Raw genomic sequence first — 26,047 nt, 5'->3', positions numbered from 1 at the left:
TGCACTTAATAAGGGCTCTTGTAAAGATAATGCCACAATTTGTGCATATATTATTAGTCCTAATTTCAGTGAAGTTCTACCAGGCAGAAATATAGGCCAAACATAGCTCAAAAATAGGAACCGTTTTTTGGAAAGCTGAAAAATCCCTTTTTTGGGAAAAGTTTGATCTCCAATGTATTATGCCACAAGATGAAGAGTGGATAAATTGCTTCCTTTTTTTTTTTTTTTTTTTTTTGCTACACCATAAAATTCTTTGAAATGCCTATTATAGGATATTTAAGATATCCCAAGTAATAATATAGCCACTATAACAATGCCCTTAAAGGCTACAGTATCACCATTGTATATACTAGTGTCTTGGATCAGTACTCTCAGTGTAGTGCTATTTTGAAGAATGTTATCCCTCCTGTTTCTGTTTTCTATTTTTACTGCCTTCATGATCCACATTTCTTATATTCCACCTAGACAAGGATGTAGCTTGGTCTGTATCCGGCTCAGCCATAATACTGAAGATGATCATCTGCTTCATGATCTGTTGATGAGGATGGCACCAGTTCTGTTACGGGAAATCTTCAATACAAGGTGCAGGTTGGTAATTACTGATTTGTTCATACATTTGCTTTAGAAACTCTCATTTGATTTGGTAGTAGCATCTAGTTTTGGATAAAACTTGAATACTTGTGTATCAAGCACAATTTTCATGGAGCTAGCCTTTGGGGAAACACTTCCTTTCCTGTTCTCAGTCTTCTTTAGCCTCCTCAATGAGGGGGACTTCATGTTAACAACGTTGCCTTATGCATGTACTGCACTCAATGCTTTTTGTTAGAGAAATCCATTGCAGCTTGGTTCATACCCTTCCTCCTTCAAATACTACAGACCTTGTGCAGGCACTCAAAATCCATTTACTGCAAACTGGGGGGAAGCGTCCATAACACAAGCTTGACGTCTCACAATAGACACACACAAGTCACAGCGCCTAAAGTTAATTGTGACAGTTTTTAAGGCTATCAGAAAATAAGCCCTCTGTGATCTCCATAATAGTCTGATTACAATTGCCCGCTTAGTTGGGAACACTTCTAGAATCTCAGCTCTGGAGCCTTTATCTCAGATTATTTGAGGATCTACATGTCTCTTGATTTACTATTATTTTCTGCATTTAAAGGTTCAGAGCAGGCCAACTGACTCTCAATTCTATTTCTGGGCTTGAGTGGATCCTTCTTTGTCTGGTTTTACCTGAGGTAGATGAAACAGGTATCCAAGCAGGGGACATGTATCAATAGTTATCCAGCAATTGCTATGATTTATGCATGGACAGATGTATCCGTGGTTCCTTGAAATCCTGGGGCCAGTATTCACTGCTGGAAAGAGTCCTGATGCTTGGCTAATGGCAACGAGACCCTTCAAAATCCTTCTAAGTCACTCATCCCTACTGCCCTGACCACCAGACAGCAGGACTCTGTTGGGGAAAGAGAAATTCTGACTCTTTGTTGGGGAAAGAGACTTATCATGTGTCATAATTGTCCCTGTTCATTGTGCAAATGTTGGAATTCATGCCTTTAAGTGGCCCAAATAAAGAATTAAAGAGTATGGGGCTGGGGGAACTGAGGAGGGTTGGGTTGGTGAAGGAGAAGGGCAGCAAGCAGATGGGAGACACATAATGGTGTATCTAAGGCTACCTGGGGACTAGTCTCTTTCCCTATTTACATCTGTAACCAGCACCTCTTAGTCAGGAGACTTGCAGTTTATTTTACTCTTGTTTTCAACTGATGCATAACTCTTGCACAATAATACCTGGGGGAGCTCTTCTATTGCTTTAAAACTGCCAGCATAATTTTTTCTTTCCTTTCCTTGGACTCCATTTATTAAAAGCTTCCTGAACATTGAGTCTCTGGTACATGAGTAATCCCAGGCAATCAGATCTATCAGGAAGAACACCTGCAGATTATTTATCCTGGGCAAGATATCTGTATACTTGGCTGGCAGATACAGAAGCAGGCTGTGAAAAATACTTCTGTATAATAGGATTATATAACTGTGTGTTTACAGTAAAGAAGGCAGTAGGCTTGTATTCTGAACTGCTACTTCCACTATTACTATTTTAATTACATACTTTGGTGTAGTTCTTCCTCTTTGAGTGATACTATGTGGTTTACCCCCAAAAAACCCTTCTAGCTATATAGTAGACTCCGTCTTACCACTATCACACTGCCATAGGCCATTTTACTCTTGCAGTGCTAGGACAGGATTTAAAACCAGCTCATTTGTCCAGCACATTCTGCTTTGCTCTGAATATTTCAGTTGCTTGAAATGGCTAATATGCAATGACTGATTATTTGGTTGTCTGTCTTCATGGACAATGACATTTGAATATTTACAAATGTTATAAGTGCTTGTACACAAATGCTAGAAGCCTAACCACTAAAATGGGTGAACCTGAGTACTTGGTATTAAATGAGGATATTTATGTGATAGGCATCACAGAAACTTAATGGAAAGATGATCATCAATGGGATACGGTAATACCAGGGCACAAAATATATAAGAATGACAGACTGTCGCACTGGTGGGAGAGTGGCACTATTTGTGAAAGAATGATAGTCAAATATAGTAATAATTTTAAATGAATCAAACTGTACTATAGCATCTCTATGGGTAGAAATTCCGTGCATGAATAATAAGAATATAGTAGTAGGGATATACTACTGACCACCCGACCAGGATGGTGGTGGTGACTGAAATGCTCAGGGAGGTTAGAGAGGCTAAAAGAAAATCCAGCACTGATAGCGGATTTCAACTATCCCCGTATTAACTGAGCATATGTCACCACTGGCCTGGATACAGAGATATTATTTCTAGACGCCATTAATAACTGCTTCTTTGACCATCTCATCCTGGAACCCGTAAGGGAACAGTCAATTCTAGATTTAGTCCTCAGTGGAGCACAGGATCTGGTCCACAAGGTGAATATAGCTGAACTGCTCACTAAGAACAACAATAATATAACTAAATAAAATATCCTTGTGGGGTGAAAATATCAAAGAAAGCCACCACAGTAGCATTTAACTTCAAAATGGGGAACTAATCAAAAATGAAAAAGTTAGTTAAACAGAAATTAAAAGGAACAGTCACAAGAGTAAAAGGCCTGCAAGCATGGAAACTATTTAAAACACTATAATAGACTCAAAATAAATTCATACCTTTTTTAAAATTTATTTGGGGCAAGAGGGCCAACAAACGCCACCATGACTAAACAGAGTAAAAGAGGCAGTTAAAGGCAAAAAGGCATCCTTTAAAAACTGGAAGTCAAATCCTACTGAGGAAAATAGAAAGGAGCATAAACTCTGGCAAGTCAAGTGTAAAAATATAATTAGGCAGACCAAAAAAGAATTTGAAGAGCAACTAGCAAAAGACACAAAATCTAACCGCAAATTTTTTTTAAGTACATCAGAATCCGGAAGCCTGCCAAACAATCAGTGGGGTCACTGGATGGTCAAGCTACTAAAGAAACAGTCAGAAAAGACATTGCCATTGCAGAGAAGCTAAATCAATTCTATGCATTAGTCTTCACTGCAGAGGATGTGAGGGAGATTACCACACCTGCACCTTTCATTTTTTTATGTGACAAACCTGAGGAACTTTCCCAGATTGAGGTGTCAAGAGAAGAAATTTTGAAACAAATTGATAAATTAAACAGTAAAAGTCACCAGAGCCAAACAGCATTCACCCAAGAGTTCTGAAGGAACTCAAAGATGAAATTGCAGAACTACTAACTGTGGTATGTAACCTGTCACTGACATAAGCCTGTGTATCAAATGACTGGAGGATAGGTAATGTAATGCCGATTTTTAAAAAAGTCTCCAGAGGTGATTTCTGGCAATTACAGGCCAGCAAGCCTACCTTCAGTACCAGGCAAATTGGTTGAAACTATAGCAAAGAACAGAATTATCAGACACATAGATGGACCCAATATGTTGGGGAAGAGTCAACGTGGCTTTTGTAAAGGGAAATCATGCCTCAACAATCTACGAGAATTCTTTGAGGGGGTCAACAAGCATTTGAATAAGGGCGATCCAGTAGATTTAGTATACCTGGACTTTCAGAAAGCCTTTGACAAGGTCCCACACCAAGGGCTTTTAAGCAAAGTAAGCAGCCATGGGATAAGAGGGATGGTCCTCTCATGGTTCAGTAACTGGTTAAAAGATGGGAAACAAAAGGTAGGAATAAATGGTCAGTTTGCACAATGGAGAGAGATAAATAGCAGGGTGTCCCAAGGATCTTTACTGGACTGAGACCTGTGCTGTTCAACACTGTAACATTACCCAGGCAGAGTACAATCTGGACAGCTGGGTCCCCTCAAATTTCCAACCTGGAGTGCTTTTTATACTGCTTTGCTGTGAGTGCAACCACTCCTGGTCCATCTCACATGCAGCCTCTAGCATGTAACTGACACTCACTGAATTACATGAATGTTCTGGCCTGTCACTCATGAATTACATTACAGGGCAACACCAGCAAATACCCAGTCCTAGACCTTCCCCCAGAAATGTGCATTTTGAACTGCCCAGATCTCGATGGACAAGACAAGCTCAAAGAAAGTCTGTCCATCCATTATTTCATCAAATGATATACACAAACTCTGTTATCTGAAGTGGAGGTTCCCAAACACTTCACTCCAAACACACACTGTTTAGATAAAACAATAAAACAAGTTTATTAACTAAATAAAGATTTTTAAATGATTACTAGTAGTGAGACATAATCGGAATTGGTTACAAAGAAAATAAAGGTTTCAGAGTAGCAGCCGTGTTAATCTGTATTTGCAAAAAGAAAAGGAGTACTTGTGGCACCTTAGAGGCTAACAAATTTATTTGAGCATAAGCTTTCGTGAGCTACAGCTCAAATAAATTTGTTAGCCTCTAAGGTGCCACGAGTACTCCTTTTTCTTTGCATTTTATTTTCTTTAAAAAAAATCTAAATGAATTCAAAGCATAGGTTTTTCTCACCACGTGCTCTTTGGAGTTTTTATGGTCTGGAAGCCTCCCAGCCAGGACCTTCTTTCCCCCCGCCCCAGTTCAGTGTTTCTTCAGGCACTGTTGCTGCCATGAGCAGAGAGGAATGGAAGAGAGGTGATTTGTGGGATTTGATCTCTCTTCTTGTATCTTTCTCCCCTCCTTGAGGGACATCTCCCATTGGGATTCAGGTGACAGGAGATCTGTGGGATGGGAACCCCAGCTGTGTCTTTGCCAATATGTAAATTTCTCACTTACACCCTTCTTCCTGCCAAAGATTGGCCGCTTACTCAGGTTATAGCCCGCTTGATTATGTTGATACCTGACTGAGGCATCCATTTCTCATTTGCTTCTGAAGAACTGATCTATGCCTGCTTTTCTAAACTAAGGGCTTGTCTACACTTACCCGAGGATTGACGCTGTGGTGATCGATGAATTTGTGGTTGATTTAGCAGTTCTAGTGGACACCCGCTAAATCGACCCGTGTTAGCTCTCCTGTTGACTCCTGTATTCCACCGGATCGAGAAGAATAAGGGGAGTCGATGGAAGAGCATCTCCAGTTGACATCGTGTAGTGTGGACCCCGCAGTAAGTAGATCTAAGCTATGTCGACTTGAGTTACGCTATTAATGTAACTCAAAGTGCATAGCTTAGATCAACTTTCATGTACAGTGTAGACATGGCCTTAGTAATCCCATAGAGCAGAATCTTATAACATTACATACAATATTACAATGCATATTTTACCAACACACTAATATTCAGCAGATTGAGTTTTCAAATGATACCTCACAAGACATACTTTGTACAAAATGTATCATAATAAGGGTGAGCATAAGAGTACAGACTCTCAAACACATTCATAAATGATCTGGAAAAGGGGATGAACAGTGAAGTGGTAAAGTTAGGAGATGATACAAATAACTCAAGATAGTTAAGTCCAAAGCTGACTGTAAAGATTTACAAAGGGGTTTCACAAAACAGGTTGACTGGGCAACAAAAGGCAAATGAAATTTAGTGTTGATAAGCACGAAGTAATGCGCATTGGAAAGCATCATCCTAACTAAACATATAAAATGATGGGGTCTAAATTAGCTGTTACCACTCAAGAAAGAGATCTTGGGGTCATTGAGCAGATGTTTTCAGAGAACTAACCACAATGTGCAGTGGCAGTCAAAGCTAATAGAATGTTAGGAACCATTAGAAAAGGAATAGATAAAGACAGAAAATATCATAATGCAACTATATAAATCCATGGTACACCCACGGATTGAATAATGCATACAGTTCTGGTTGCCCCATCTCAAAAAAATATATTAGAATTGGAAAAGGTATAGAGAAGGGCAACAAAAATTATTTGGGGTATGGAACAGTTTCAATGAGAGAGATTAAAAGGACTGGGACTGTTCCTCTTAGAAAGAGATGACTAAGGGTGGATATAGTAGACAGCTATACAGTCATGAATGGTATGGAGAAAGTCAATAGGGAAGTGTTACTTACCCTTCACATAACACAAGAACAATGAAAGTAATAGACGACAGATTTAAAACAAACATGAGGAAGTACTTCACACAACACACTGTCAACCTGTGCCCGTGGCTCTATTCATTCCATGATTTTTAAAGTCTAACAAAACTATGAATTTCAAAAAAACAAGCCTGGGAGCTTAAAGTGTTGTGCAGATTTCCTTTGAAAAAGAGTGATCACTTTGTGAAAAGTGTTCATATATGAGTATTGTGGTGCTTTTGTCTTCTATCATTTTCCTGTGTGAGTTCATACGAGAGCCTAGTGATTGTCTGGTTTCACTCATGGAGTTGCTGTTGGGGCATTTAGAGCACTGGATGAGGTACACCACATGTAGTAGGCATGCGTAGGACCCATGGATCTTGAAACATGTGTTGTGGAGGGTGTTGATCATGGTAGTATTTGCATCTTTTCTGGCAGGATCTGGTGCCACTTTGAGTTGGTGTGTCCTGATCTGTGGGGAGCTTGCTTCTGACAATGACCTTGGAGAGGTTGAAGGTTGTTTGAAGGCCGGAAGAGGGGGTTCAGGAAAAATTCTTTCAGGAAATCTGGGACCTGGAACCAACAAGGATACAACAACCTTTCAAGTCTTTCAGTCAAGAACTGCTGATGAGCACCGAATTCACTTGATTTTTTTAAAATCCCACTCACTTCACAACTAGAAAAGTGCTGTTACTTTTTAAAAACATAAACTCTTATAAAAACACCTTTTCATCCATATAGCTAGAGTGCAGAAGGCATATGGAGTCTTACTCACCCTGATGTACAACCAGTTTATGCCAGTGGAATCTCCATTGACTTCAATGGGATTCCTCCCAATTTATATCAGCACTCCCATGGACTTCTGGTATTTCTGCCACATTTGAAGGCTCTCATAGTAAAAATTGAAAGTTGCTTAGTCGCACACTTCTTTTACAGTGGGAAGCTGTCTTGGAAATTATAACAGCTCCATCTCACTGATTCAACAAAATTCTACTTATAGTCCTCGATATGAGAAAAAGGTATAACTATATCTTCTAAATGGAAACCGCATGCTGAGTCAGACTAACCTTGATGCCAAGATCTATAATGGAAATGAGAGATACTATCATTAGTGTGGTATTACTATTTCATTCGGTATTTGACAGTGCCGTGTATATGTGGGCAAAGTCTGCCTTTCCCACTTGTACCAAACTACAATAAGCCGGGCCAGCTCAGTCATGCAAGCAGAACAGGAGATCAACGAAGGCAGCAAAATATTTTGTGGTTCTTCATTGGGTTGCGTAACTGTGATCCTAGAGCAGGGGTATAATTTCCAGTTAGCCCAAGGCAGTGAAACACCGTACACTTGGTGCTAATAGATTCATATATGGACTATATTCTTTCTCTATGTGAAAAACAGTGAAGGTTCACCCTACATGTTTGGGACCCTTTTCACATCAAACTATGTACTATGGTAAATATAAAATCAAATAGAGCTGTGCCATATATGTGCAGTACAGTATGCCTGCCACAGCTGATTCAGCACCAAGCATTTGGCCATCACTTTACTATGGGTGATTTGCAGGAGAGAGAAAGTTAGCCATTAGTTTAAAGCAGTGCATTTTCCCCCCACTATTTTCTAATTATCTTTGCTCATCTTTCTTCTGTAGTACAATGGGCCTGAATTCAGATGAGAAAATATTTGGTCCAGCCCCCAAAGGCTAATCTGTAACTACTAACAATTTTAAGTGCCAAACGTAATTTATTTTGGAGGTACCAGAATTTAATTACCATTGGTACTATCTGGAGGAATTTGTGGCATTACCCTCTAAGAATAGTTAATTCAGTGCTGGCCTTGATTGTGGCTTCATTAAATTCAACCATGTGATCTAGCTGTGAAACAAACTCATTTCCAAATACATGTTTGAAAGAAATCTGTTGTGTGAGATGTTCATTGTATTAGGTGTGGAGAGCAAAGTATGTAGTTTTTGTTTTATTGTTTACATTTTTAATAATTGGGAATAAGGCTTTTTTGTGTTAACAAGTAGAGAGATCCTGTTATATTCTGCTATTTAAAAAATGTAACGGATTTTTAAGGTGGCCACGTATTATAGCATGCATATACATTTCTAAGTACATAAAGGGCTCATGAAAGATGCTGTCTTGACAGCTCTGGAGAATGTTGTCATCTATCCACAAAATGGGTGATATGGGCTAGATAGTCATTTTGCATTCTGCCCTAAGTAGTTGTATAACCTCCAGCAGAGCAGGACTAAACTGTGACACTCTGAATCCCAATATGGTCCCTAGTACCCCCTTGCTGCAAGGGAGAAATAGCCTGTGTCATCCCTTTACCAGATGCAGATTACTTTCCCCACTGTGCCAGTTCAGCTGTTCTGGCCAGTGCAGTATGGGGGTAGAGTCAAAGCTCCGCCCATTTCCCCACTTTTGTCACCCCACTGCTCACCCACCTGCATCAGAGTTTGAAGTAGTGGCCCCATAGAGGCTGCAGGTGTATAATGCACAATGATTTTGTCCAATACAAGCAGTGCCAGTGCTAGTGCTTTCTATGCTGTGGAGAGACCATTATTCAGGGGGTTCTATGACTGTTACATCTTTGGCCTCTCTGTTGAGATTGTAAACTAATGCTTTCTGATAGGGATGTGGTCACTTGTCCACATGATAAAGACTTATAATACAAACTCCTTTCATCTATATGCCACTGAATAGCCGTCAAATGGTAACTGCTTTCAATTACTGTTGACTTGGGCTGGAGATGAACCAATGACCAAAAGCTAAGATTGTGTAGCTAGTTGCTACTTACCTGAGCCATCCAATTTCCCAGCAAAGTTACTTTTGAGCAGCTGCTCTATTTTACACCAACTCTGCAGTGCAAAGTTCCAGCCTTGTAACTGCTTGTAATAAAGTTAAGGTCCCAATTTATGGAACTGGAAAATTGTTGTTTTCATTAGTAATTGGCTTTTGTATTGCAGAAAAAATAAATACCAAAATGTAATCCTGGAACAGATACATATTTTATCAACCGCTAAGAGTAAGGAAGTTGGTCAATATTTTACTAGTATTAGAGCTATCAAAGTACTTTAGGAATTAATTATTTTCTAGCCGGGCCATTGAAAACTATAGATTGCTGCAAGATAGAGTTCTACACTGCAGTGTACAGTATCTGAAAATGTTAATGCTCTAAAATAGCTGATATATGCCTCTTACAGTGCAAATTCCCCTACAACTGCGTGGATTACTAACCATTCTTTTTACTGAAGAATGACCTATAGTTTTAAGGTTTTTTTTCTATATATTTGTCAACACTCATAACATTCCTGAATTTTTAGTGATAGTTTGAATATTATGATGTTGGGTATGGGTGGATATTTGCAACAGAAAAAGAAATTACACTGAAACTGGAATAATTTGAGTCAAGCAGTTATGCTACTTACATGATTTTTATTTTTAAGTTTTTTTTCCGTCTAATTTTGAAAACACTGATTTACACTACTTTACACAGCTCTGTGTGCTACACAGATTACCCAAGTCTGCAAGAGGGGTTCCATTTGGCTTACATGACCTAGGAATCCTAGGACTGGCCCAGGGATGAAGGATGGTCCTTTCCATCTCTGCTCACAGTCCTTCTAATCAGCATTATGGGCTGTACCTGTTTTTTGACTTTTTTTTTTAAAAAGGCATTGAACTGAAAAAGAATGTTTTCTAGACGAATTTATAAAATGGTTGAGGTGAATCAGAAATCATATTTTTCCAGTGTGCAGAGCAGATGTCATTTAGTTTGAAAATATTTCAAACTTACATGTAACACTGATCTAGAGAGTAGATTTCCTCAGTGGCAGTGTGGTGTGGGTAGGAGGAGCTCCTTGTTATTGTTCCACATGTTCCATAAAGTATCCCAATAATTTATGCAAATTATTATTTGTGTAACTAGTATACAATGAACCATCAGGTGTCCTTTATGGAAGCAAACAGTGAAGCTCAGGATTTTATTTCAAATTTCAGAGTAGCAGCCGTGTTAGTCTGTATTCGCAAAAAGAAAAGGAGTACTTGTGGCTAGTTGGTTAGTCTCTAAGGTGCCACAAGTACTCCTTTTCTTATTTCAAATTCGTGAGTAAACACTGTCTTCAGTGCTATAGCGTAAGATACCCTATCTATAAACTGATTTCATAAGCTATATAGTGTGATTTGTAGTAGTGGTGGTGGTGGTGATAAGCATTTTTTTTCTCAAAGCATTACACAAAGGTGGATAGGTATCATCATCAGCAGTCACAGATAAGGAACAGAGAGGTGAAATGACTTGCCTAAGGTCACACACAGATTAGATGGCAGAACCAGGAATAAAATCTAAATCAACTAATTTGTAGCTTGAAACCTGGCCAGTGGACCACACAACCTCCAGTATAGCTAGTAATAAAATTAGGCCCTATATGTCACCTCTCTGTGCTGTATATGGGAAAAAAAATATTTAAGATGGATGAAAACTAAACAAGTGTCAACAACTGCAAGTGTCCCCCCCCCCACACACACATACATTTATTTTAATGATAAAAAACAATGTGGTTATTCACATTCTGTATATTCAAGGACTATTTCTACCTTCCCCTTCTGTGTCTCGGTAAGGATCTTTTTGCCATTCTGTTTGTGTATATATATCTCCTATTGTACTTTTCTGAAAGATACATGAAGTGAGCATTTCTCATGTCACTGGTATATATAAGTAGTTGAAAAAAGAAAGATGCTCAGCCTACTGGGCTTAATACTGATATTTTGTCCTCCACTCCAAGCTTTCAAAGGTCCCTATTTAAGTGTGGGCCAGAAAAGAAAATTAAAACCAGAACAAAGCAATTCAACTAAATTCCCCTCTTGAAGTTAGTTTTATCTAGGAATCATGCTCAGCTTCCACTGCCACTAATGGTAGTTGCAAAGGTGTGTATACAGGGAAGTATGGAAAGGAAGAGTCAGTTCAAAGGCTCTGTGGATTTTACTTTCCATCAACAAAAATCTTTCAGAACAATCTAACTACTATGAGTCAGATTCTTAGCTGCTGTAAATTGACATGGCTCTTTTAACTTCAATGGAGCTTTTGTACTTTTATCCCAGCCAAGGATCTGGCCCGGTATTTTGGAGTCTATGCAGATACACGTCCATCTATATCTAGTTTATGGGGTGCTGCATACACAGTACAATTCCTTTTCTTTGTATCTGCCCAGACAGTACAAATATTGTTTCCTGAATTTAAATGGCTGATATTCAATCCTTTTTATAATTAAAAAAGTAAGAATATAGTAAATTTCTTGGTCCACAATTAATGAGCATGATTCACAGTGGCTGAGACAGCTCTGGTTCAGAGAGGAAGTACCCTACCATTGAGATGTGTCTAAACTAGAGCTATTTATCTGAACGTCTCTGACTTTGGGAATTGTTTGGCTCTGGAATGCCAGATCCTGATTTTTGGATCTCACCCAGTGTTTTATTCCATTTCCCAGATTCAGAAGTGGAATAAAGCTCTCTCCCCAAGGATAGAGTTCTGAATGAGGGTTTCTGGGATTTGTAGTACCAGTAGCCGCGCAGAGCAGGAGCACTGTCCCGACTGTGTGGGGAAGGCTGAAAAACAGACTAGCTACCATGCTTTGGCAGATCTCTATTGGGACTTATGGAAGCTGTGGAGGTAAGTAGCCAGCATTCTCCTACAGATGTGGATATGGATAGGAAACTTGTGCACCCTGCTCCCAGAGAACAACACTGGTGAGCTGGGGGAAGCAGATATGCTGGAAGTCTCATGAGAGTAGCTGTTTTTGCAAGATTCCCACCACTCTGGTATAGAAGCCACACCCAGACCACTGCTGTAGTTTGGCTAAAACCTGGAGTCCTGAGCAATAACTTTCTCAACATCTGGATCTAGTTTCCAAGCCAACTAATCTGTACCCTATCGCTAGTGGTTACCTATAGGTAACCCTTCCTCCATAGGTGACAATTAAGTTCATGGGAATTATGTCAGGAATAGGGTGGTATGAAAACTATCTGCTCTGGTTTCACAGGTCAAACTTTGTGGGTTTCCTTGCAAGTTTGAATCTATTCAGCTTCACTTGGAATTTAGTTTTGGCACCAAACCAAAAACTGCACACAATCTAGAAATGAGGTGAGCTCCCAGATATCCGATAAAGAAAGAACAGTTCATGCGATTCACTTATGCACTGACCTACAGAAGCCTGTTTTCAGCTGTCATTGTAATTGCTAAAATTGTTCTCTTTCACAAATGTTAGTTAAAATTATCCAGTTTCACAGTTGACCAAGGTTATTTGCACAACTGAGAGTAATTTAACCATAAATGGCTGGGATCTCTTTTTCCCGTGAGTTCATTGTATATATTGTGAAAAAACCCTATATAAAATCTCCATTATGTAAGATTGCTTTTACAAAATCTTTAAATTCCATGAAAAGAGCCCTATTCGAATTACATGCTCAATTGCTCCCTTTCATGCACATTTTTGACGCTCTTTGTACATTTCCTTCTGACCTTTTATCTTTATCAGGAGAAAAGAAACAATAGAGCTCCTTACAGTTCTAGGATGACCGTACTATCAATAACACATACAGTGTATAATTTTATTTCTACCCACCCTTTTCATAGCAACACCATGGCTGTCAACCCCCATTCCCCATTCACCTTTAGCATAGCTCTGCTGAAGTGGCCTGAAAGAGCCAGATCAAGAGTACAGCAATTTTCAATGTGTTTTTTAATTTCTTTCTTGCTTCCTAGATGCATTGACCTGAAGGAAACAGTGGTGCAAGTGGAATACATTTCTTACCAGTATGAGGGGCACGTGACTCCTCCCCACCCCCCCCTTATCTGGGGAGAGGGAGCTCTGTCCTCCTCCTGCTGTGGTTCCAAAAGCGCAGCAGGGAAAGGAGCAGAACTCGGGGGGCCACCAGGCAGCCCCATGCCCACAGCTCCTCTGGCACAGCTGTACCGCCCCAGCCCTTCCATGCAGGATCTCCTCTGTCTGTACAGCAGCCAGCCCCACCAGAGGACAGGACTGGGGGTGCGGGGGTTGGGAGTGGTACAGCAGCCACATTGGAGGCACTGTGGGCATGGGGCTGCCCAGTGGCCCCACGTTCCACTCCTTTCCCCGCTGCAGTTCCCGGAAGAGCCCTGCAGTTCAGGGCTCTCCCGGGAACTGCAGTGGGGAAAGGGGCAGAATGCCAGCAGCTCCTCCGACAGCTGTAGCCCCTTCCCCAGCCCTTTCCTCCGGTGGGGCTGAGGACACGCAGCTCCATGGAAGGGCGGGGTTAGGGGTCCCGTTCCTTTCCCCGCTGTGGTTCCCGGGAGAGCCCTGAACCACAGCGCTCTTCCGGGAACCACAGCGGGGAAAGGAGTGGAACATGAGGCCACCGGGCGGCCCCACACCTGCAGCTCTTCCAGTAGGGGTGTACTGCCCTCCCACCCCCAGCCCTGTCCTCTGGCAGGGCTGCTGTACAGACAGAGGAGACCCTGCGTGGAAGGATTGGGGGTGGTACAGCTGCACCAGAGGAGCTGCCAGCTTGGGGCCACCCAGTGGCCCCAAGTTCTGCTGCTCTTCTTTCCGGTACGCCATACCAGCTATAAGTATCTCGCCGGTACAGCGTACCAGACCGTAGCGCCCGACTTGCATGGCTGTAAGGAACATGTTTCTTCCCGTGCTTCCCCACATGCTTCCTAATTGGAACATGACCATTCAAACAAAAACCACTTAGGGCTAGATCCTCAAAGGAGAGTTAGGCTCAGTGTTGTAGTACCTACCATTAGGCACTCTGCCACCCAGTGGAATGCTCAACTCTGAGTTAAGCTCTCGTTACAATGCCTGGGGACAGTTGGACGCCTAACAATGGGATTCAAAAACACCAGCTAGCTGAGTGGGGAGCTGCCTAAGCTAGCCAGTAAGACATGCCAAGGCAAAGTTTGTGCCCTAAGCCCCACCTCCCACAGGGACTGAGGTGCTAACTCTTGGTGGGAGGGAGATGCCTCCCTTTACTTGTGATTCACAGCCAGACATGGCCTGGAGTTAGGTCTCTCAAACTCTCCTGTTGAGTCTGTTCCCTTTCTATTAAATTCTTAAATATTTATTGGTCCAGAGAGAGTGTGAGATGACTCTATAGCCCAGTGGGAGACCCAAGTCCAAGCCCATTGACTTCATTGGGCTTTGAAGCAGACTCCTAAACCAACATTTTCAGAAGTGGCCAGTAAATCTGGGTGCCTTGCATTTTGGCTGTCGAGCTTGGGGTGCCATGAGCCTGTCTTTCAGAAGTGCTGAGCACCGGAATTTGCTTACTATAGAGGTAGTCCTGCATTCTCTGTGTTCAGTCATTATGTAGGATGCTAACTCATTTAGGCTTTTCTGCAGAAAAGGCAGTAGTCTGATAAAACTTTTGAGAAGTGTATTAAACCTTTTTATTAACTTTGGTTTCTAAGTAATGAATAGTCCCTACTGGCTGATCTGCCCTGTAGATCATGTGGGAAATATTGAAATTATACTTCTATGCACCTTCCTCTTCCCACTTTATTTTCAGCATTATCCTCTCCTTTGTTCTCTCGTTCATTCTCTCCCTGTGTGTTATACTGGTGATGAAAACTACTGCTGATATTGAAAAAGATGACCAAGCTGAAATAGTGTAATCATTCAAGCATTGGCAATGCATGTATTGGGTTTGGAAATCCATCCTTTGTACTGCTTAGAGCAATAATAGAAAATGTTTTGTGCTACTTAAACATGTATAGAAATCATACATTTTTCTATGCATGCAATGCACTAAATATCACTAAACTCATAAAAAGCTCCAATGTCTGAAGTTAAAAAGCAAAATAAACCCTGGATTGGAAGTTGAAAGTGTTGAGAGTGGCAAACAAAGAAATACACAGAATTGGTTAAGATGTGGAGAGAAAAGGAAACAAGTAGCAAAACAAAGCAGAATAAGTTAATGCTACTCAAAGAGGCTTAAAAGAAATAAGGACTTTTACAAATATATGAAGGAAAAATGGGTCAGAGGAAAGCAAATGAGACATGAGTAAAATTAATGAAGACTGGAAAATAGCTGAGATACTGAATTTCTCTTTAGAATTGTGTGTGTGAGAGAGAGAGAAAATCAGATAGCAAGGAAGACCTACTAATAATGGCTATGGATACTGATAGCAGCTGAGAGAATACATATAAAATTTGAACATCTACAGATTGCTCACTTTGAATTATATGCACGCTTGGATATTCAGTGGATGTATATTTGGACTCTTCAGTCATGGGCTTTTTACAAATGTCCTCAGCCCATCACTGTGGGATTGGGCCCTGAGAGAATTAACAGACAACTTTACTGTGCTGCTGACAATTCCTTTTGACAAATCATGGAAAGCGGGGAGTTACAGGAAGATTGGAGACAAGCAGATAAAATACTGCTCTTCAGAAATGGAAAGAAATTTGATCCGGGCAATTACGGTCTCCTAAATCTTACATCTATCCTTAATATGGTAATAAGATAACAAACATTGAGGGGAAAACATCACTTGACATCTAGGGCCTGGGTGTCCTCTCACTTCCTAATGTAAATGACGACATTCAAAGTCAATGGAATTACACTGGAGTAAAAATGCTGCAAGTGATAGCAGAATGAGGCTCTTTGAGGATAATAGAACCATGAGTGATCAGAAGCATGAGCTCCTAAAGGAGAAATTGCTAAGAAAATTTGGTAGCTTTTTTTAAAGAATTACAAAATGAGTGGATGGATGAAGGAATGGAAAGCAGTACATAGTATATTTGAATTTTCAAATGGTATTTGACAAATTCTTCCACTCGAAGTTAGTTCAAAGGGGAATGGAGACACTGTCACATGGTTTGAAAACAGGCCATAGTACCATCAACAAAGGGTAAAGGGAAATATGACTGTGTCTACCAATGGGAGGTGTCTAGTGGGGTTAGGCTGGTTTCATTTGATATCTTTTTTTTTTTTTTTTAATGAGAGAGTAAATGGAATGTTAATTAAATTGTAGATGATACAGCACTGTGATCACCAGCAAGGCCTGGGGAAAAGATACAAAAGAGTCTAGCAAGGATGGAACATGGGCATAAAGTAACAACACGTGATTCAAGATGGGAAAATGTAAACTAATACATCTGGGGAGAAAATAACCCAAGAGAGAGAGATGAAAAGACATAGGGAAGATTGTGAATGAAATGAGGCAAAGGAAAGGAGTTTGCAATGTGATATGGCGGGGGGAAAAATCTGTTCTGGGCTTCATTTATGAAGGCACAATTGAGATTCTCTGCCTTGCCTCCAAGACAGTCTTCTATAGTTTCAGGGCTCTAGTAGTAGATTCTGAAGTTGCTCTGCTAATACTCTGCTTTCCTGGGGATAGGACTGAAGGGGAGGGACCTTATGCCCCTGTGTGTTTTTTAAAAAAAAAAAAAAAAAAAAAAAAACCTGCGTCAAGCCTGGTTATGCAGGGGAAGATTTACTTGATCCTAAATTATAGGTTTAGATTGACTAAGTGATGAACTGGGGTGGGGTGGGGGACTGAAGGGGGAGGAAGGACCGCGAGGACAGGTCTGTAAATGTTTGATTAAATATCAAGAAGGTGGGGGAATTTTTATGGTGATACAAGTGGGTATAAATAGTAGACATGGGTCTGGATCAAAACATTTGGATATTGATTTTGAACACTCCTAAAATTGAGAATATTTGAATCTCGGAATTTGGTTGGGAAATTCGCATCTTTGATTAGATTCCAAATATGCGCCCGAACACCCCCTCACTTTCACCTCCAAATTTTAGAGATGTTCAGGTCAGAGGTGTTGGTTCAGGCTTGTCTATAGTAGTTACAAGGTGAAATTGAGGAAAATTTAGAATGAAGAACACAAAAACTGTTCCAAATCTGAGAACTATTAGACTGTTGAACGGGTTCCTGAGGGAAACTGTGGAAGTGCATGTCTTTGAACATTTATACCGAACTGGACAAAACACTAGTAAATATGGAATAGAGAATAATCCTTCAGTGCCAGGGAGATGGATTAGATGACCTAATAGGCCTTTCCCATCTCTAACATCTGTGATAACATTATGTATGAAAGCATTTTTTCAGCTCCTAGATAACAATTGTGTATTTTGCTCTGATCAGCCCTAAAAGGCTGCAGTTTGGGGGGGGGGGGGGTTTAGATTTAGCTATAAATTCCTGTCTTGTTCTCTCTCAAATCTAAAAATAGAATTAGTTTAAAATGTATGGTGTGAGTTGTGATCAAGAATGAAAACAGAAAAGCTGCAGAAGCTGAGGAACAAAATGTGTGTTAAAGAAAAATTCTCTGTTTGGCTCTCTGTAACATTAGTAACACTTATAGATGACACTTTTTGTGTTCAAAGCACTGTTTAGACACTAACTAACTAATCTTCCCACTGACTACGTGAGGTAAGTAGATAAGTAGTAGTATCCCCATTTTGCAGATAGGAAAAGTAAGGCAATGAGAAGTCCTTCAAAACCGAGTTGGAATGAGAAAGTAGAACTGCCTCACTCTCATCTCCATTCTCTGCCCTCCAGTCCACACTGCCTCCTAATACCTGTCTAGTGCCAAAGTCAGAAAATGCCTGAGAAGGCAGGGCAATCACCTTATTAAAAAAAATCGGACATTTTCAAAACATTTCATGACTGCAACAATTATCAGACTTCAACAATTATTAGTTGAACTGTTTTATTTCAGGGAAAGGAGAATAGGAGAACAAAAGATATGAGGTTGTTTGTAATTTGCACCAGAAGTCCGTATTTTTGACAGGCGTATAAGATGCTCCAAGCAGCCATTGTGTCCTGTTTTTGAATTAATATACCAACTACCAGCACAGCTGAAAACTCAGCTGCTTCCTTCTTTTGGAATTTTGCTAAATCACCTACATATCACATTCTACTGCGTCTGGTACACCATAATACCAGTCCATGGCATTTCCTAGTGAGTCATGGGAGTGCAGTGATAACCTCATGATATATGGCCCCCAAAGGTGCTGAGGTGGGGACTGGGTCATGAACTGCATCCTTTCTGTTGAAGGGGGAAATCAAGCCACCCTGTAAATAGCAAATCTGCTCAGAGAAGCACAGGGCCCCAAGCAGTCACTTGTTATTAAGGCTGATTTTGTACTCTATATACCAGCCAGCCCACACACTTGTCACAGGACGGTAACAGTCAAATGCGACATCCTCCCTAGTGGTAAGTCCAATGAAACTGAGGCTGATGTTGTGATTGGTTTTCAAATCTGCTACAAATGGTTCTGATTTCTATTACATGCAGATTTAGGAATCATAGTAGTCCTCATAACTGCACAGGCTACTGCACTGCTGCTGAATTTTTTGCAGCTGCTTAACAGAGTAGACAAGCTACCAGATTAGAATTACAGGATGAATACCAAGCAAAACACCTGGCTTTTGACTGGTAATTCAAAAGATGCAAGTGTCTCAAAATATTAAAACGTATGTTACCTTTAAATTCATTTAATGTTACAGTGCACTCTGATTATGTTCATAGCTTGTGGATCCCCAAGGAAAGCATGTATATAACCAGAATTTCCATTTAGCAGTTGCCTAGAAGCAACATCAGGTATTCAAGTCTAGATCATGCAGGGGACTTAGACTCACGGTTGCAGCACGTAATATCCCCTGCTGCCTAGTGGAATCTACAGCCTGAGTTCGGCACCCAGGTTCGCTATACAATGCATGGGAAGAGTTATGTGCTTAAGAATGGGATCTACAAAACTGGGTGGGGCGCTACCTAAGTTAACCAATGGAAATGCTGAGGAGAGGAGTGTGGCCTAAGCCCTGCCCCTCAAAGAGAGTTAGGCATCTAACTCTGGGCTAGAAGGAGGCACTTTCTTCTGCTTTGAGATTCGCAGCTGTGAATCCTCTCTTGGAGTTAGGCCCCTGACTCTGGTCAGTCATTTCTTGCAAAAACTGAGAGTGGGTAGGGGAGGAGTGGTAGCCTTATACCCAATAGCTTAGTGGTTAGGGACCTCACCCAATATGTGGGAGACCCAGCTTTAAATCCCCACTTTGCCTGATTCAGACTTTGAACCCAGATCTCTTACCTCTGAGGAGTGTGCCCTAGCTGTTTGGGCTTTGGGCTTTCTGTGTGGGTGTTTCTCAATCTCTCCTGTTGAAGCTGTTCCACTTTATATAAAATATGTATTCATTAGCACAGGGACTGAAATATGAGTCTCCCAGGTGAGCATCTGAACCACTAAGCTGTAGAGTCATTCTAACTCTCTCTCTGGCCCAAAGAATATTAAAGAATTTTATACAAAGTGGAATATCATCCATGTGTCAGTGTAATTCATGACCCTGATTCATGAATCATAAACTTTAAGACTAGAGCTGTGTGGAGAAAATCCACAGATTTGGAAATTCTCCATGAAAAGGAATGGAGCTCTGGCTCCTGGTCCATGCACCTGGCAGGCTGCAGACCCTGGAAGCCCTAGGGTCCCTGATTCTGAGGTAGTCCTCATGGTGGGCTGCCCACATCTCTGGGCACAGAAAACCCAGGGAGCCCATGCTGCTGAGAAACTGTGAGCCTGGAAGCTGGGGCCTTCAGAGTTTACATGCCCTTAGCTCCCTATCAGCCCATCGGGCGGGCAGCCAAGGAGCCAGGCAAGTGAGCTGGCAAGAACCCTGCCTGGGTTCTGTCAGCATTTTGTGAAAATTGACATGTCTCTGCAGAACATTTAGATTCTGACACATCAACATATTCCAATGAAAAAGTGTTTAGTTGGAGTTTTTCCAACCATATCTAACTGACAGTTGGTAAAGGTGCTGATTAAATACTTGGATTAGAAAATATCAGAAGTGAATGACCTAATTTTTCAGAGGTACTATGCATTCACATCTCCCATTGGCTTCAGCGGAAGTTGTAAAAAGAAAAGGAGTACTTGTGGCACCTTAGACTAACAAATTTATTTGAGCATAAGTTTTCGTGAGCTACAGCTCACTTCATCGGATGCATTCAGTGGAAAATACAGTGGGGAGATTTATATACATAGAGAACATGAAACAATGGGTGTTACCATACACACTGTAAGGAGAGTGATCACTTAAGGTGAGCTATTACCAGCAGGACTGGGGGGGGGGGGGGGGGAGAAACCTTTTGTAGTGATAATCAAGGTGGGCCATTTCCAGCACTTTACAAGAACTTCTGAGGAACAGTGGGGGGTGGAGGGGAGAATAAACATGGGGAAATAGTTTTACTTTGTGTGATGACCCATCCACTCCCAGTCTCTATTCAAGCCTAAATTAATTGTATCCAGTTTGCAAATTAATTCCAATTCAGCAGTCTCTCCTTGGAGTCTGTTTTTGAAGGTTTTTTTTGTTGAATTGCAACTTTTAGGTCTGTAATCGAGTGACCAAAGAGATTGAAGTGTTCTTTGACTGGTTTTTGAATGTTATAATTCTTGACGTCTGATTTGTGTCCACTGATTCTTTTACGTAGAGACTGTCCAGTTTGACCAATGTACATGGCAGAGGGGCATTGCTGGCACATGATGGCATATATCTCATTGGTAGATGTGCAGGTGAACAAGCCTCTGATAGTGTGGCTGATGTGATTAAGCCCTATGATGGTGTCCCCGAATAGATATGTGGACACAGTCTGCAATGGGCTTTGTTGCAAGGATAGGTTCCTGGGTTAGTCGTTCTGTTGTGTGGTGTGTGGTTGCTGGTGAGTATTTGCTTCAGGTTGGGGGGCTGTCTGTAAGCAAGGACTGGCCTGTCTCCCAAGATCTGTGAGAGTGATGGGTCATCCTTCAGGATAGGTTGTAGATCCTTGATGATGCGTTGGAGAGGTTTTAGTTGGGGGCTGAAAGTGATGGCTAGTGGCGTTCTGTTATTTTCTTGGTTGGGCCTGTCCTGTAGTAGGTAACTTCTGGATACTCATCTGGCTCTGTCAATCTGTTCCGTCACTTCAGCAGGTGGGAATTTGTAAGAACGCTTGATAGAGATTTTGTAGGTGTTTGTCTCTGTCTGAGGGGTTGGAGCAAATGCAGTTGTATCGTAGAGCTTGGCTGTAGACGATGGATCGTGTGGTGTGATCTGGGTGAAAGCTGGAGGCATGTAGGTCAGTAGGTTTAAGTTGTGACTATCACCACCTCTGGCAATTAGGTGGTTGTCTCCTTTCGGTAGCTGCCAACACAGTCCAACTTCTTCCCTGAAGGAAGCAGGCACCAATCCCATTGAAGATGCACCTACTTCCTCTGTGGTTGAATTTGGCCTTTTGAGCTCATGACCAGGTTTCTGTGTAGCTCAAAAGCTTGTCGCTTTCACCAACAGAAGTTGGTCCAATAAAAGATGTTACCTCCTCCACCTTGTCTCTCTCGATCCTTTGACCAGTATGGCTACAACACTGCAAAAGACAAAGGGTAGAAAGGAAAATAGAAGCGCTTACCCAAATTCATGCAGAAGATCAATGGCAGAGTCCAGAAGAGAATTGCAGTTTCTGAAGTCCCATGTCAATGCTTCTCTTCTGGATGGTGCTACTGGGGCCTTCACATCTGCATGTAAAAAACACTGTTGAAATGATGCTTTCAAAATATTTTAATTTCACCTTTACTTCTGTGCCAAAACAAAAATTCAGAGCCCCCAACTGACTTGTCTTTATCATTTTATTTTTGAGCAATATTTTTCCTATTCTTGTGCAAGTCACAAAAAATATTTTGTAGCAGTATTTCAAATCTGCCTGTGCCTTGGAGAACTGTACATTTAGCCACAAAGAAGAAAACTGGATATTGTGTAGTTCTGAAATGTCAGCGATCAGCTGCAAAATTTCAAAATCCGTTTCCAACTAGCCAATTAAATCAAGTGAGATGGATATTTAAAGGAAAAGAGAAACATTACTTTCTTTAGCCTCCACTTTGTTGGGGGATCCAGGCTCCTGTCTCTAATTCACTGAACTGTTGTTGCAGATTCATAAGTACATCTATCATGTTAAGGGGTTAACCACTATTTTTTCCTTTAGCGAAACATAAAGGATCTTGCTAGCTCACTACCAGTGATTCCCAGTTGCAGTTTATCAGGCTGATATGTTGTAAGTGTAAGTATAAAAACAGAAGTCATTGTTGTGCAAAATCCAGAGCAATGGTAACAGTGAAATGAATTTTACCATCTAAATTTTGCCCTCCTTTCCTATCCCCTTTTGTGACCAAATGGCCTGGGACAAAATGAATTCATTATGAAGCAAAATTCTGCTCTCAGCCAAGAACCCAGTTACAATTTCCTGATTGCATATTCAGATAGATGTGATAGTCACCAAAAATGTTGAACCTTAACTTGTCAGCAAATAAGATAACCCTTCCCAAAGGAATAATATAATTCTCCTAGCAGTAGACAGTCTTCAATTTGGGCCATTCATCAAAGAATCAAATCTAAATAATATGAAGGACAATTTTATACCACCGCTGGTCATTTTTACCCCAGTGCAGATGTGGAGTCCTCAGAGGTACAAAAGGAAATGCTGTAGTGTTTTTTTTTTAATTGCTAAACGCAATGATTAACCACTAAATTCAATAACTGCTGCTTACACAGTACTTTATCTACAGCTCTCAAAAGTTAGATAAGCCTCATTATCCCCATTTTACAGATTGGAAAGTTGAGGCACAGAAAAGTTGGTAGCCTGCTTTTGCAAATCCTTACACAAATAGTCCCACTGAAGTCAATGAGACTACTTGTGAAAGGGTTCACGGCATCAGGACCTGACTTGCACAGAGTGCATTTCACACCATGAGTCAGGAACAAGAACTTAGAGCTTCTCGTTGCTAGTCTGTGACCTATTCTAGACCACACAGCCTATCCAGTAAGTCTTAACTTGTGTGTATCAGCTTGGAACATGAATACTGGTTTAAAATTCATACATGCTGAGTAATTAGCCTGTGCACTAATTGTTTCTTTTTCTAAGTGACTAAATAATCAGACATTCTGTGACAAGTTTTGTCTGTCCCTCAAGCATGGCTGACGCATGTGGAAGGGTTATCATTAGCTCAAGCTCTTTCCTGTGTCCGTCTTATCAAACTTCTGTGTTTTCATCCTTTATTAATGCCAGTTAGTAGCCTAAGAAAGTAACTGGGATTTCTTCAACCAATTTGACACACCTGAATGGAGCTGAAAAAGCAGAATGTATCTGCTCATGGGAGTGTTTCCCAATACACATGTAGTAGTAGCAACAGTGTGTGTGTGCGTGTGCGTGTGTGTGTGGGGAGAGAGAATCTCTTGTAAAAAGCACGGCTCGTATCAAATAAGCTTGGTGCTCGCAGCCAGTTCCTAGTCATAAGGTGTCTTCATTGCGACAGGGGGAAATAAAGAAAAGACAGTCACACCTAGCAAGCCTGCTTGTGTAGTGTATTTTTATATTCAAAATAAATATACATACTTAATGAGGAGAAAGGTTGGTCTTGTGGTTAGAGCACTGGACTTGAATGTATGCAGGAGTGGATCAGTGACTCGCTCTGCGGTGGGTTGCCTATCCCAGTCTGTTAGGGCCCGATTCACAAAAGTAATTAGCCTGTTCAGTGTTGCAACATCTAACCCCTAGGTACCCTGCCTAGTGGACTTCTTAGTCCTAAGCTAGTTGCCCAGGCTCCCCATACAATGCATGAGCAGAGTTCAGTGCCTAAGAAAAGGATACTCAGAGAGCTGTCTAAGCTAGTAAGACTGAAATGCATAGGAAAGGGGTGGGGCCTAGGCCCCCAAATGTATTTGAGTGCCTAATGCCCACTGGTGGATGACCCTTACCTGGGAGATGGAAGACCTAGGTTCATATCCCTGATCTGCCTGATTTTTTGAGCAGGGACTTGAACTCACATCCCAGATGACTGCCCTATCACCAGACCATTGAATATTCTGGGGTGGGCCTCTCAAGCTCTCTTGTTCAGAGTTGTTCAATGCATAAATATTCATTGAAGCAGGGATTAGAACTTGGGTCTCCCACCTCCCAGACAAATGCCCTCACACACCCACTTCCCAACCCATATCAAAGTTCAGGTGTGCTTTGAATACACCTGCGGGATTGAACTTCAGGGCCACTGAAGCTTCAGCTAGGGCTCTGGGCAGCTGGTTAGCTGCAGGGAGGTGTCAGAACTTAGGTGGCTTTGTGAGTGTCAGCCAGCAGAAACTTAGGCACCTATGGGGTTCGGCAGCAGCGGAGTGGCAGTTTTTAAAATGTCAGTGGCACCTGCATCTCGGCCTTAGTTTCTCTGTGCTTTAGTTCTCCACCAGCAAATGGGGATAGTACTTCTGATCTTTTGTTTATTTACATTGTAAGTACTTTGCAACATGGAATGTCTTTCTGTGTGTATGTACAGTGCCTAAGGAGCTGACTGGTTTTGCCCTGTGTCCTGAAGCCCTAGCCCAAACTTTGGTTAAAATACAGTTACATTTTTGTTTTGTTTGGGTAGGGAGTTGAGGGAGGGGAGGCCAATACAATGCTGTTGACCCTGTTGGGAAATGAAAGGCAGGAGAACTGCACCAAATGTGCCTGGGGCGAGGGCTAACCCTAACTGAGATTTAGGGTTGCCAACCCTCCAGGACTGTCCTGGAGTCTCCAGGATTAAAGATTGTCATGTGATGAAATATCCAGGAATATGTCCAACCAAAAATTGGGAACCCTACTGAGACTGCAGTCAAGCACAGCTGGGTAAGAGCCTGGAGAGGGTAGGGCAGAGAGGTCTTTACCTTCAGTGGGGAGTACTTTTCTGATGGTGAGGACTCTGTTAAGGGTCCTGTGTACCATGGATTCCTCTTTGAAGTGTCAGCACAAAGGCAACAGACAGAGCTGAGATGGCTTTGCTATGGCAGGCTGAGCTGAGACAGGTGATGGGAGTGAGGTGGATTGGGCTGTAGCTGCAGAGAGCAGCAGTGTACCTAGGGTGGTATACATGGTTTCTTAGGTTTCTGCGTGGGACAGTGGGGCTCAAGTCAGAATTAGTTAAGTTTTCAGAAAGAACTCCCAGAAAACTGAACCCAGCCCATTTTGCTGCTGCTAACACCTGGCAGAAGAGTTACGGTATTTTGCAACATGGTCTATCTCTAGTGTGTCTCGTGGTCTGTCTCTTAGTGTGTGTGGATAAAGTACCTAAGACAATGGGACTCTGATCTCAGCTGGGGCCTCAAGGTGTATTGTAATGTAAATAATAGTCTTATGAAAAGAAATTTACTGCTGAAGATATGAAGATCTGGCTATTTGTCTTTTTGCAGTACGAGTGGGGTTCCTATAATAAACGGTATTACCTAGGAATGCATAAAAGTTAGAGAAACTGAAAATGGCTTTGAAACTTCTCAGAATAGCTTCACTATATCATAAACACCTGAAATATTTATTTTATAAATACATGTTGATTGTCTAACATGCGTAACAAAGTAAATTCATAACATGCACTGCAAAATATTACTGAGAAGTGTTTATAATAGTTAATGCCTTCCAGCTAAGTAGCATAAAGCTGATGGCTGAGGGAGTTTACTGCTAACCCCACACACTGGTAGTTTGGTAAACCTCAAGGACG

The 26,047-nt window shown here is 41.3% G+C and overlaps 1 protein-coding gene across 1 annotated transcript in view; it reads left to right on the top strand.

Moving 5' to 3' along the window:
• The first annotated feature begins 365 nt into the window (after positions 1 to 365).
• Positions 366 to 26,047, top strand: part of ELOVL6 (ELOVL fatty acid elongase 6) — a 181,718-nt gene continuing 156,036 nt past the window's right edge. The window contains exon 1 of the mRNA XM_074950746.1: positions 366 to 588. Within this exon, the coding sequence (XP_074806847.1) occupies positions 395 to 588 (194 nt within the window). The 5' untranslated portion in view covers positions 366 to 394. The remainder of the gene's footprint in view (positions 589 to 26,047) is intronic.

This window comes from Natator depressus, chromosome 4 (assembly GCF_965152275.1).
Source record: "Natator depressus isolate rNatDep1 chromosome 4, rNatDep2.hap1, whole genome shotgun sequence".
In the NCBI taxonomy this organism is placed as follows: domain Eukaryota; kingdom Metazoa; phylum Chordata; order Testudines; family Cheloniidae; genus Natator; species Natator depressus.
The sequence above is the reverse complement of the archived record's forward strand: the minus strand, read 5'-3'. Positions and strand labels throughout refer to the sequence as shown.